General features: G+C 47.1%; 1 protein-coding gene across 1 annotated transcript in view; it reads left to right on the plus strand.

The window, feature by feature from the left end:
• Positions 1-639: 639 nt before the first annotated feature.
• Positions 640-13,612, plus strand: part of Suds3 (SDS3 homolog, SIN3A corepressor complex component) — a 31,604-nt gene continuing 18,631 nt past the window's right edge. Inside the window, exons 1-6 of the mRNA XM_046456458.2 lie at positions 640-948; positions 2,875-2,944; positions 5,405-5,460; positions 7,135-7,206; positions 9,797-9,816; positions 11,186-11,342. Coding sequence (XP_046312414.1) covers positions 807-948; positions 2,875-2,944; positions 5,405-5,460; positions 7,135-7,206; positions 9,797-9,816; positions 11,186-11,342 — 517 coding nt within the window. The 5' untranslated portion in view covers positions 640-806. The remainder of the gene's footprint in view (positions 949-2,874; positions 2,945-5,404; positions 5,461-7,134; positions 7,207-9,796; positions 9,817-11,185; positions 11,343-13,612) is intronic.

A 13,612-nucleotide genomic window follows, 5' to 3' on the forward strand; every position in this document is an offset into this window, starting at 1 on the left:
TTTTCTTCCCCTTAAGACAAATGACAGCTCCTCTCGCCATTCGTAGAATCAGGAAAAGACCGTGTGGAGTCAAGCTGTGCAACAGAAAGGATTCCCAAGGACTGGGAAAGTACGGTTTTGCGGACCCAGGACGGAATCTCAGCATCCTTGTCTTTATTTCAGTTCTTCATTTAGGGGAGGAGCCAGGCTCCCCCCACCACGCCCCCTGTAAGATAACGCACACTCTGGCCGTCCAGATTCCAGACTATTAAGAGGATATGCATGTGGTTCACCTGCTAAAATCAGAGTCCACTTCCACCTGCCCAAGGCGGGGCAAACCTTCCGCCCCTCAGGTCGCTTACTATCCTCGTTTTAGGTTTGGCTCCGGGCGCCGCCTGGCAGATGTTTCCGGAAGTCTCGGTGGAGACTCGGGGTCCTGGCTGCGGGTAGGGCTGTCCGTAGATTTGCCTAACTCCAGAGAGCCGGTCTCCGCCCCTCCTCCACTGCCCGCTGATGATTTTAAGTCGGCGATGAAGGGGCTGGGATTCCTGCAAAAGGGGCGTCCGGCGTCCTCCCCACCCTCTCAAGGATGGCGGAGTCAGGCCGTCTTCGGGCAGCTCGCGACCCGGAAATCGCCTGCGGCGCGAGGCCCCCGTTGCCGAGCGCGGGCGCGGGGGGGCGGAGCTCGGCGCAGACGGGGAAGGGGTTGCCCGGGCTTCAGCTCCTCGGGTTAGGGGTTCCCTCCGGCGCTGCTAGGCAGGCGTGGAGTCCCCAGAGCCGGTGGCCGTGATCTCCCGGGGGCACGCTCAGCGGCGGCTAAAGACGACATGAGTGCTGCGGGGCTGTTGGCTCCGGCTCCGGCCCCGGCTGGAGCGCCGCCGGCCCCGGAGTACTACCCAGAGGAGGACGAGGAGCTGGAGAGCGCCGAGGACGACGAGCGCAGCTGTCGGGGCCGCGAGTCTGACGAAGGTGCGTCCTCTAGGTCGCCAGACGGCGGTGGGCTGGGGTGGAGCTGCACGGGAGAGGGGCGGGGCGGCCTCCGGGGCTTGGGGCTGGCTGGAGGGGCCTCCCGGGGGGAGCGGGGCAGCCCGGGGTGCGTCGTACCCTCTATCATGGGAGGAGGGGGCTGGAGGTGGTGTGAGCTGCAGGTCCCTTTAAGACAAGCCCCCCGCCCCCCAGCCCAACCGTCTTTGATTGAACCTCAGAGTCTTCGCGGGTTGGAATGGGAAAGTCATCCACTGAGTTCCTCGAGTAGTACTCCCCCCGCCCGCCCCGAGGATCAGAGTGGAGGCCCGTTTGGCTTCTTGGGTCCCAAGTCCCCTGAAATGCTTTAAATGAGCTTTATTTACGTGGTACAGCGCGCGATGGAGAATACAGGTTAAAAGGACGGGACCAGCAATCGGGTAGCCTAGGTTTGAATTTGGCTGTCATTTAAACCAGCTTCGTAACCGTACACAACTCGAACCAACTGCAATGGTGTCCCTAGTCGTCCCCCTTTCTTAGGGAAGGTGTGAGGATTAAATGAGATAATGTGCATCAAGTACTTGGCCGGTCACCACTGGAAAAACAGGCACAGGAGGAGGTAGGGATTTACTTTATGGCGCCCAGACGTATTTTCGGTTCCATGCTCTTTATATTATCATTTACTGCCTCTCAGCCTTGCTTTTCAAATTGGGCTTTACCTATTGGCAAGTGTGAGCAAAACTGTTTTGGAGGCATTGAGGAAGGAAACTGTCTGCAGGAGGAGATAGGTGAAGAAATGTAAAAAGGGCAAGCAAGAAAGAGGAGATAGAGACTGATGAACCGGTGGAATATTCTGGCACAAAATAGGGCCGTAAAAGCAAGAGCTAGACCAGCTGTCTGGAATGAAGTCTGTTTTAATCATCTCAGTCTCCCCAGTGCCAAATAATGTGGCAGGCTGGCACATGACAGGTGAAGGTCTCTTCCGCTGAAGGAAGGGAGAAGGGTTTGTGGAGAATTGGATCTGCAACAGCCTCTCAAAGGCAGCTGCATATAGGGGAAATAAAGTTGAAGAAACTTACATTTGGTTCTACCACATTCCAAGGCAAGACTGAACCAGATTTATAATGTGAAATACATGTAATGCTTTTAATACCCACCAGGGGGAGTGATGAAGCTAAATTTTATTTTTTTTTCCTCCTTGAAGTATAAGGGGCTGTGAAAATTATGTAGGTACTCCAGCCATTTGCTTGTTCTAAGAACGGTGTTTTAAAATGTTTTTGTTTTATATTCTTGCCTCTGTCCTTCTTCCTTTGATTGTAACTTTGCACTTCAGTTCTTAGAATTCAATTTGTTTGGGGGGCATTCTCTTTTTTTATTGTATATTTTTAGTGTAAAATGTTAGAGGGGGTTAAAAATGAGCAAGTATCAGAAGAGAATGTGTATGCTAGGATTTCTTTTTTTTTCTTTTTGTGTGCTGGGGAATCAAACCCAGGGCCTTGTGCATGCTATACAAGCACTTTCCCACCTAGCCTCGTCCCAGCCCCACTGAGTTTTTCTTGACAGCGAGTAGGGCTTGACTGCCTACCGTGTCCAGCCTTAGCTTACACCTCCTTTCCTGAACTGCCAGTGTTGTTGCTTCTGCAGAGCAGCAGCCTTGATCATGACTGCCTGTGTCTGATGCACCCTCTTCTCAGGCTGCATTTCAGGTAAAGGCAAGCTCTCTGTGTAAATATGACTCAGTGTGTGTAAGTTAGAAATGGCATTTTCTTTCCTGTCTTAACAATATGTTGTCTTTTTCACTGACTGCTCATGCAGGCCTGCCTTGAGAAGAAATTCATTTTACAGAAACTTATTAAGTACTTATATTGTCAGGTGATACCAAGTCTATGAATTATGATTTTTATGTAACCCCTTTTCCTTAATATTACTCAGACACTGAGGATGCTAGTGAAACTGACCTGGCAAAGCACGATGAAGAAGACTATGTAGAAATGAAGGAACAGTGAGTATGATTTTTGTATTTATTTCTTTTCTGAAATGTAGAATTGATAAGAAAAATTTTTATAGCTGCCATGTATACATGGTTTTGACATTAGTGCTTTCAAAGCCTGTGTATATATGTAATTTTTTACCTCTAAATTAATCAAATTTAATTAGTTTTCCTAAGATGCTCTTGAAGGGTAGTCTCAAAGGAACCTTGGTGGAGGTGATCACAGGGGATGAAATAAGGCCATATTTTACCATGGCTTTTTTTTTTTTAGATGTGAAAGCTAATGTTCAGAGAGGTGTCTCAAAACAACTGTCTTCTCAAATGGATGTGAACCATGAGGGCCAACTCTGTGGGCCCAAGGATACTGGATTGCAGAGCAGGCTGCTGCTGACTGTCCCTCTGCCCTGTGCATGTTCACACAGGTCTTTGTCATCCTCACCAAACCCTGCCGCCACCTAGCCAGACAAACCCGCCACCCCTCCCCCCCATTCTTGGGCTCAAGTGACTCTCCTGCCTCAGCCTTCTGAGTAGCTGGGATTGCAGGCCTGCACCCCTAGGCCTCCTACTTGTTTTTATCATACAGAAGACAGTATCAAGATACATGCTCGATAAGTATTTATTGGAGATATTTTAAGGATCTTGATGTAACTTTTAAAAATCTTTATTTTTAAACTAGATTATCCACATTCTTCCCCTTTTCAGTCCTGTGTGCAAATGTTTGTGGCCATCCTCTGGATTCTGTCATCCTTTTCAAGCTTTGGAACCTGAAAGGGGTAATTCAGCTAGGTCTGACTGGTGTTGAATGAAGGATTAAAAATTCACGTGCTCTTGGACTTACTTTTTTTGTGGTGCTGGGGATTGAACCCAGGGCCTTGTGCATGTGAGGCAAAAGCACTCTACCACCTGAGCCACATCCCCAGTCCCTGTGTGCTCTTTCTCACAGTTTCATCCCTGAAACTGCTTTTTTTTTTTTTTCTTTTTTTTACACAATGCCTTTTTATTTTTATTTTTTTATGTGGTGCCGAGAATCGAACCTGGGTCCTGTGCGTGCTAGGCGAGCACTCTGCTGCTGCTGAGTCACAATCCCAGCTCCGCCCGCCCCCCCCCCCGTTTTTTTTTTTTTTTGCTAGGTTTTTTCTTTGCAAGCTTTTTACTTGACCTGTTCGAGATGTATTCTTATACATCTGTCCCTTTCCCTGTACATGATCTCAGTGAATCTGATTTTCTTTTTTCTATTTCCTTCTTCAATCTGCTAGTATTCCCTTTCAAAGACATACTCAGACATGGGTACCAGCTGGCACCCTCCATGTGGTAGAAAATTGAATGCCCTGGGTTCCAAATATTGACTTCTCATGTGTGGCTCATACACCCCTCCTGTACTTGATGTTTTTGAGCATCAATTTTAGAGACAATCTTTTGATTGAAAGTGCCTCCTTAATATTTAGTGAGATAAAAAATAATTTTGATTAAAATTGGTTGCTTTCTGTGATTTAAGGTGAGCCTGAGGAGTACTTCTGAATTTGCAGTAAAGGGCAGACCTTCTGTGGGGTTCTCAGATTCTTCCTATCCTTTCCTCCACCTACAGAGAATTGGTTATTTGAGCAATTAAAGGGCCATTGTGCTGGGTTTGGTGGTGTCTGTCATCCCAGCTACTGGGGGAGGGTGTTGGGGCAGGAGGATGGCAAGTTCAAGGCCAACCTGGATAAGTAAGTGAGACCATGTCTCAAAATAAAATGAAAAGGGGGGCTGTAGCTGTAGCTCAGTGTAGAACACTTGCCTAGCACATGCAAGGTCCTGGGTTCCATCCTTAGTACTGCCACCGCCGACACACACACACACACACACACACACACACACACACCAAAAAAAAAAGCTTGTTGCACCTTTTTTATATGTTGGACAGTATTTTTTGGGGGGGGGGGGTTGCAGATCCTGTTTTTGTCACTGAGAAATGGGAGGTGTTTTTCAGGTAGAAGCAAAAATATTGTCAAAATGTAATTTATGTGTAGAATCCACGGTTCAGGCAGACTTGCCAGAGTGTGTAATTGCCTTTAATCCACTGGGTATGGGAGGCAAAAAATACCATGCCGTGTTCTTGTGCTGTTGTGTGCTCTCACGCAGCTGGGGCTGCAAGTAAATCTTGCGTTTTAACTTTTGTTTCTGAATGTCTATTATTTTTCTGATCCTGAAAGAGGAGTGCTTTCAGCAATCATATGAAGGTTTATTGACTTGTGCTCAGACAGCTATGCTGTCTGTATGGAAAGACAGGCTGGGGGCATAGACTCACTCCTTTGCCATTTAGAGTCTAATTACAGAGCTGATGTAAGAGTTGTGTTTAATGCCATTTATATGTCCTCGTTATGGGTGTGTTCCTTCTGCTAAATCCAACAAGCTAGGCAGTTCCTGTGTGTAGAATGTTTCGGAATAGAGTACTGAGTGTTTGTCTTTCAGCGTGGCTTTTCTTTTTTTCAGGATGTATCAGGACAAACTGGCTTCTCTCAAGAGGCAGCTGCAACAGCTGCAGGAAGGTTGGTGACCAGCTTTTTTACTCCTAAACATTCTTAGTGTTACACACCCTTGAAATCTATTTTACTTCTTTGTGGGAATGATTGAAATTTAATTTGATTTTTTTTTTATTTTAATTTTTTTAGTTGTAGATGGACACAATACCTTTGTTCCATTTATTTGTGTGGGTGCTGAGGATGGAGCCCAGTGCCTCTCATGTGCTATGCAAACGCTCTATTACTGAGCTACAACTCCAGCCCCTAGTCTGACTGATTTTAATCAGTACACATGTTGCTCTCTTTTATCAGTAAAGGGTTGATTTTTCAAATTTTATTTTAAATTTATTTTCAACATGTAGCAATTTCTTCAAGTGAACTCTCATTTGGGGCTGTCTGTAGGGCACAATTTGAAAACCTCTGTGCCTCAGGCTGTGTGTTTTTGAGGGAGATGTTATCAAAGAATGAAGTTTTATTCCTCTTCTAGACAAAGCATCAATGGACTGTGGATCAGCCATGCTGTTTTCTGTTTTGTTTGTTGAATTACAAGTGGGCATGGCCCTTTCTCTCTCTCAATCTGTTTTCTAATCTGCGAAATGAAAACGAGAGGGAGCGTGTGGAATGTTGGATGCAGCATGAGGACCTGGGCATGGTGCGCTGTTGCCATTCACTCTCTGATTTTCTGTTGGGCTGTCCCCTGTCAGTGATACTGCCACTCCCCACCCCGCAGTGCTGGGGATTGAACCCAATACCTCAGGCATGCTAGGCAAGTGTTCTCCCGCGGAGCTGCATCCCAGCCCTTCCACTAGGCACTTCATTGCTGGGGGGGTACACTCACCTGGACTAGCCTGTGAGCAGGTGTTAGGATCAGGAGACACTTCCCCACAAATTTGGGATCCTGATAATGAGTTGCTTTGGAGAAGAATACTGAATGAGCGAGATTTTCAGAAGCCTTTTGGTATTGTCACTAGCCACACGTGGCTTTTTGCATTTAATTAAGTTGATAATCTGGTTTCTCAGTGGCATTGGCCATATTTTAAGTGCTACTAGAGCCACATGGAGCTAGCTGCTACCCAGCGGATGGTACAAATATAGTACATTTGTACCATTTCAGAAAATTCTGCTGGACAGCCTCGGCCTGGACCCTATTGCAGAAGGTACTTTTTCCAGGAAAGGGAGGTCTATCGCCTTGGACTATAGGAGCAAGTGACAAGAATCACGTGGTGGAGTGTTTGCACACTTCCAGTCCCCCCCCCCCCCACCCCCGCCTTCACTTCAGAGTTGTGTTTATTTTTGGTACCACACCACAGCTTGAACTCAGGGGCACTTTGCCACTGAGCTGCATCCCCAGCCCTTTTCATATTTTCTGTTTTGAGACAGATTCTTGCTAAGTTGCCCAGGTGGGCCTTGAACTTTTGATTCTTTTGCCTCAGTCTCCGGAGTTGTTGGGATTCCAGGCTGCCGCCAGTGCACTTGGTTCACTAGGAGTTTCGATGTACCGAGGTGGGGCTCTGTGCTTAGGCCCCCGGCAGGGCCTGCTGTGTGCCTTAGCTGAGGACCAGAAGCCAGTTAGCTCTGCTCAGCTGTGGCTTTCTTGGGAATTAAAACCGTCACGATTGGTGTGAGAAAATAATTTTAAGAGACAAAATTTAGAGTAGATTGATCTTTAAAATCACTTTCTGCTTTATAAATGGCCATCAGGAACGTTGCAGGAGTATCAGAAGAGAATGAGAAAGCTGGATCAGCAGTACAAAGAGAGGATCCGAAACGCAGGTGAGGCTCTGCAGATTCACACCTCTTCATCCCCGCCATGTGGCCCCGAGGGCATCTTCCATATGTATCCTAGACATTTCACTGCTGGGACAGGATGGGGGTGGAGAGACTCTATAAAATTGGTTCACCTTTTTTGCCAGTAGTCACAGGAATCAGTCGGTGGCTTCCTGTAGTCAAGTGGCTCTCCCGGGTGCCCCAAGAGTAGTCTTGCACTTTTTCGCATTTATTTCTGTGGCTGACTTAACAGACAGTCAGAGGGGAAAGGATTGTGGGTCATTTCATACCCACTTAAATGTTTCTTCTGGAGTTCTGTGCTTTGGGGTGGGGAGGTGTCCTCTTGTTATTTCCCCAAATATCCTAAGCATTTAGGAGGAGGAGCTTGCTTTCGGTCTGTTGGACGTGGCAAGTGTACTCACTCAGCCTGTCTGTTGGACATCTGCATGGGAGCACCTTGAGCAGCATGAAGTTGTAACACATTGTCCTTGACTTAGGGAACCTGCTGTTTCATTGACAAAAGCTATTCACACGAGTAGTTAAGGAATAAAGAATCGTGCAGAAAGTAAGATGCGACAACTGTTCTAAATTGTATGAACAATTCTTGAGCTTACAGGAAATTTTTTTGTGTGTGTTAAATTTTAAAGTGCGTCACCAGCCAGCATTCTGAGTGCCAGCAGGTGTTTGTTCCTGTCGTGGGAGAAGTAGTTTTGGGTTTTAAAAAAAAGGTCTGAGTGCCACTCCTTGTGCTTTCCTGTTGAGTTCCATCCAGTGACTTTCAAGCTTCCTGTTGTGGAAACCTTTGTCCTCTCCACCTAGCAAGAAGTGTGCGGTGTGCATCAGCAAATAGGAAGGGAGCAGAAGGGGGTGGGTGCTGTGAAAATGGAGCTGCAGCCATTAGCCCTCTGCCCACCCACATCCTGCCTGTCCCCGCTGCTGGCGCTGTCCACTCTGAGTTCCCAGGCGCCTCCTTGGGATAGCATTAGAATCGAAAGCCGTCTTCCTAGGGCTCCCCTTTACAGATGGAGGAGGTGGCATTGTGGAAGGAGAAGGGCCTACGTTCAGGCCTACCCTCATCACGCTGGGTCAGTGCCTTTAAACAGGTTATTGGTTCTTGAAGCCTCAGTTTCCCTGTCTGTAGAGGGGAGTACGGATTGCCCAGAGAATTGGCTTAGGATGTAAATAAAGGAAAGAAAATTGAAGTGAGCCATTTTTCCTAAGCTGGAACAGCAGGGTGAGTATTGAGTTGTTTTTCTTAATTCATGCCGACTCTCAGTGCTGTCCTTGTGTTATTTCGTAAACATCTCTTCCTCCCAGGTGAACGTGCAGAAGAGTTCCTAAATCAGTCATGACTTGAGCTTTAAAAAGCACATTGCATGCAGAGAAAAATCCACCTGCTTTCGTTGTGTCTGGTGTCTGGCTGCTTTAAAACAAGCACCACCAACTTTTAAGTGTTAAGTGTTATTTGACTTGGTTCAGGTTTGATTTCTCGGGTGGCCCAGGACTTGGAAATGTCTGGTCCATTCAGTCCGAAGCAGGCATAGGAGTGAGCATGTTGGGCTAGGTGTGCTTGAGCTGCGGCGCCCAGTGACTCCCAGGGCCAAAGTAATAAGGACTTCTGGGGGTCAGAAAACAACAAATGGCCTGTCTCTTTCCTCAGTTAATTGTTTCCATTTAACAGGTTGGGGCTTTTAGTCTGGGGTTCCTGGAACTCTGAAAATTCTAGAACATGTACGAGTGTGCTTTTTTTCTTGAGAATGGATCTATAGGGTATATCAGGTTTGCAAAGGGGACCATTTTAAACGGAAGACGGCAGCCCTGGAGTTACTGGTCCTCCAGCAGTCCTTGTGGACCATATGTAGCAGGTCCACTGTCACCCAGAAAAGTTCAGAGGCCAAAGACCTATTTTGTTTAAAGTAAGGGGTTTGTAGAGGGGCTTACGGGGGATAGGCTGCTGGGTAGACGATTACTACCGCCCGCAGACAGGTGCTGAGTAAGTCACTGGATACTGCTGGGGGTACCTTGAGTGTGTCTGCTGGAGGCTTGATGAGTGAAAGGGCTGCCTTAGATCAGAGCTGGGGAATGTGACTGGGGAGGCCTGGTGGTATCGTTGACAGAGGCATTGGTGTGGGCAGAGTGTAGAGGCCTGAGAGTAAAGTCCCAGAAAGCCCAAGAACCTCTGTTGTCTGGATTCCCCTTGTCACAGAGAGCTTCACACCCCGTGGGACCATGGGCGTGGACTCTGTCCAGGAGTCTTCGTGTTGCTTCTTCCTGGCCTGTCCTGCAGTCTCTGGGACTGAGGGACGGGGAGGGCTGAGTGGAGGGAGGAGTGGCTTATTTAGCAATTTGGTTCCACAGCTGGCTTTGGCCCTCAGGCAGAGCTGCCAGAGCTATTTCTGTTGAGGGCCACATTTTGACGCGACACGGGTGCTGCTTGCGTCTTCCCTTCATGTATATCAGCACTTTACTGATGAAAACATTTGCTTTGTGTAATTTGCTTTCAGAAAGCAATTACTGCTTCTAAATGAATCCAACATCCCTGTCTAAAAAGGTGACACAGCCTCGGGAATCTAATTGCAGTTTTTATCTCTTTCAGAACTCTTCCTCCAGCTGGAAGTGAGTACCACAGGATCCGGGTTTGTAGTCTGAGACTGGAATTTGACTCTGCTGATCTGGTGGCCTTTCCTTCTGTCACCAAGTAGATGGCTTGGAAGCCTTTGCCACCGTTCGGTTTGACCGAAGGACATGTGATCCTGATTAAGATGTTCCGTCTATTCTTTGTTGTTGGGCAGCCTCTGTGCATCACAGGGAACTGGGGACACTCACATTCCACTGCTTTTTTGCTGGCTTTTAGCTTGTGCCAAAGCCCTTTGAGAGTATGTCTGAGTTGTGGTGGACGAATAATTTGTTATTGGTCCTCAGTGCAGCTTCTGAATTGGCTCAACAGTTCCACATACAGCTGAAACTTTCTGGGCCAATAGGAAACATTTTGAATGTTTTCTTTCACTCCACAGAGACCCCAGTGCTGCCGCCACGTCAGGCACAGTGCTGTGTTCAGGATGAGTCTGGGTCTCGGATGTTGTGCTGCTGCTGGTGGGGGGTGCTTTGGAGAAGGTCACGGTTTATCAGAGCTGTATTACTGGAAACCATTGTAGTAATGAAGTCAATTCAGCGCATGCGGCCACAGCCTAGAGGATCACACAGCCCAGACCATGCCCCCTGCAGGCCCCTTGTCACAGCACAGTGGTGAGATAGTAAAAGTGACTGCTTACACAATTTTTCTTAATTTTACTTTTAGTTGTCGATGGACCTTTATTTTATTTGTTTATATGTGGTGCTGAGAATCGAGCCCAGTGCCTCACACATGCTAGGCAAGTGCTCTACCGCTGAGCCCTGGCCCCAGCCCTGCAATTTTTATCTCAACATCTCTGAATCCTGCAGGATTCAGGCTCCTAATCAATGATCTACTGTACTTGTTCATTTCTCACTGTAAGAGTCGAAACTAGCTTGCAGTCCCACTAACAGTGTATGCATACTCCCTTTTCTCGCATCCTCGTCCACGTTTGTTGTTACTAGTTTGTGTCATCAGGCCATTATATTGTGTAAGTAATTTTCAAGATAGTTTATTCCAAATGAAGTAGCTATTTTCCTTAAAATTATGACTTTAAAAGGGATTATGTACTGTCCTTGAGAAACTTATGTTGTATTAACATAAAAGCTATAAAATTTGAGGCGTGAGAGAGGGGAGTTACCTCATAGCAAGTGTGGATACTGACATGCGAGTGGTGGTCTTGTGTCCTCCCTCCCCCCTCCCCAGGCCTTGCCCTCAGACCCCCTTTGCTCTCGTGTATCTCACTGACACGAGATACCACTTGTATTTCTGGGGAAGGGGTTTTCTTTGCTGTTGAGGACAGAGCTGGACTTCCAGTTGGAGCCCTGGATGCCTGGCTGTGTCCCCCCTAGCCTGTGTTTCTCTTTTACTCAGACCGAGCAAGTGGAAAGAAATTACATTAAGGAAAAGAAGGCAGCAGTGAAAGAATTTGAAGACAAGAAGGTTGAGCTGAAAGAGAACCTAATTGCTGAACTAGAAGAAAAGAAGAAAATGATTGAAAATGAAAAGCTAACAATGGAACTGACTGGAGGTATGAAACCCAAGGGACTGGATAATAATCCTTGGGGACCCTGAGGGCCCTGGTTGGGTGCTCTAGTGACTACGTAGGTCTCAGACCTCCAGAGGAGAGCGCGGGGAGGAGAGTAGGTTTTGAGATCTCGGATCAGAGTTCTGGCTCCACCTTATGTTGGCCGTGTGACCTTCGTCAAGCTCTTCCCCACGCCATAAGGTGAGGCTGATCGAATCTCGTCTCATAGTATTGTGGGTAGAAATACAGGTGCCTAACGTAGTGACCTTTGCATGACAGGTGTTCAGTAAATGGCAGACCTTTAATAGTAATCGCACGCTCTGGCTTATGCTTTACTTAATGCCTGGGTTGGCTGTCATTTGGTGGTCTTCCTGAATCACTTACCCCCGTCCACCTGTGGTGATGGGGGCACTCTCTCTGCTGTTTTTTTCAGTCACCTTAATTACAGCAAGGGCATTATATTCCTTTGACCTCGATGTGAGAGCAGTGGCTCTGGGCTGTATCATCTGTGCTATTAGATCTCTGCCCTCAGGTGTTAGTGTTCAGAAAGCGCTTGTGCCATTCCAGCAGGGTAGCTAAACTTAACTCTTCTCTTGTAAAGGGAGTGAAGTTACATGAGACTCGGTGCCAGTTCCTCCCTAGCCTTCTAGGATTTAGTGATCTGCATATGGGAGCTCGGCAGGTTGGAGGCAAGTTTCAAAGAGAAGCAATATGGCCGACTCTTCTCTTGCCATATGTAGTCTGATGAGTCTTAGAAGGATGCGGGGAATTGGCATGAGCCGCCTATTTTGAACCTGGCAAATACCACAGAGCAAGTCAGCAGTGAGTTTGTCACCTGGGTACAAGTAGGTGGCATGCCTTCTGCACACCCCAGAATTTAACTTTCACAGTCATTTTCAGAAGGTCCTGGTGCTCTACCAGGTCTTATTTTATGGGGTTCCGTAGGAAGTACAGTGTTTGTACGGAAGTCCTCTGAGCTGACTTGAAACAATGTAACCAGTTAAGAAGTAATCTCCCTATATATTTTGGGTTCTATGAACCAGCTTGGCCCTCCAGTTGACACAGTCTTTTGGCTCCAGTCCCCATGATACCCTGATGAGAATGAGACTGTGTCTGGAGCTGGAGGGGGTCCGACTTGTGACAGATCTCTCCTCTGGTGGTTTCCTCAGTGAGAGACTTGGCAAAAGGAGCGAGTTCCTTGAAGACCTCTGAAAGTAGCTCAAAAATGCTTTTTTGTGTGTGTCGTTTTGGCAAGAATACATGTGAAAACAGCATCTTTAGACAGCGCTGTCTTGTTCCTGTTGAAATGCTTTTTTAATTAGATGGCTAGCACTGCAGTGCCCTGTCTGGTACCAGTCTGCTTGCCTGTTTCCTGACCCACACACTGTTTTCTTTGATGGTGGCTGTGACTGGCATTGATGCCTCATCGCTCTCTGCTAGAGCTACCAGCTGCTCGGGAGTCTTCATTAGGCTAGTGGGAAATATTGTCCGTTTATAGCTGCTCCCTTTCCATCTGCAGGGAAGGGTATTATCACCTTACCTGTGATTTGGCATCCTAATTATTGACAAGCAATGGACATTATTTAGCCAGCTAGTTTTACAGCCAGAATCTTATCTGGGGCAGGAGACATCCTCAGTGACTTGAAGCAGAACCTGCAAGGGTAGAGAAGACAAATATATGCAGTGAAATCATTTGTAACACACACACACACACAAATTATAGAAGTGTCTAAAGCTAGCCATGAGCATCAATGGTGCTGATGTCCTTCCTCAAGCCATTTGGTACCCTTGGTATGGAAAGTGCTGCCAAGGTAATGATAGGTGTGGAAAGAAAAGGCACTGGAGCTGGGAGGATAATGAGCTCTCCACAGATGGTGCTGCTATGGTGCTGGATTAAAGGCTGATTTCCTCCCTCTAATTGAGTGACTTACTTCACCTTGGTGGATTGATGCCCAATATCAGTGGTGCCCAGCACTGCCCAGAAAAGACATTTCTTAAAGTCTCCTTTTCTGTTTCAACGTGAAGATCTCTTTAAAACAAAGCAGGAGGATCACAAGTTCGAAGCCAGCCTCAGCAACTTAGTAAGGCTGTACGCAACCTAGTGAGACCCTGTCTCAAAATAAAATTAATAAAAATAAAAAGGGCTGGGGATGTGGCTCCGTGGGTAAGTGCCCTTGGATTCAATCCCCAGCCCCCCCAGCCTCCCCAAGAAAGTAGAATAAGAGGATGATGAGCTGTGAAGCTTTGTCCCAGGAACCCATTGAAAATGGTTG

Source organism: Marmota monax, unplaced genomic scaffold (genome assembly GCF_021218885.2).
Source record: "Marmota monax isolate L192 unplaced genomic scaffold, Marmota_monax_Labrador192_F-V1.1 WCK01_AAM20220418_F8-fsc00185, whole genome shotgun sequence".
Lineage (NCBI taxonomy): Eukaryota > Metazoa > Chordata > Mammalia > Rodentia > Sciuridae > Marmota > Marmota monax.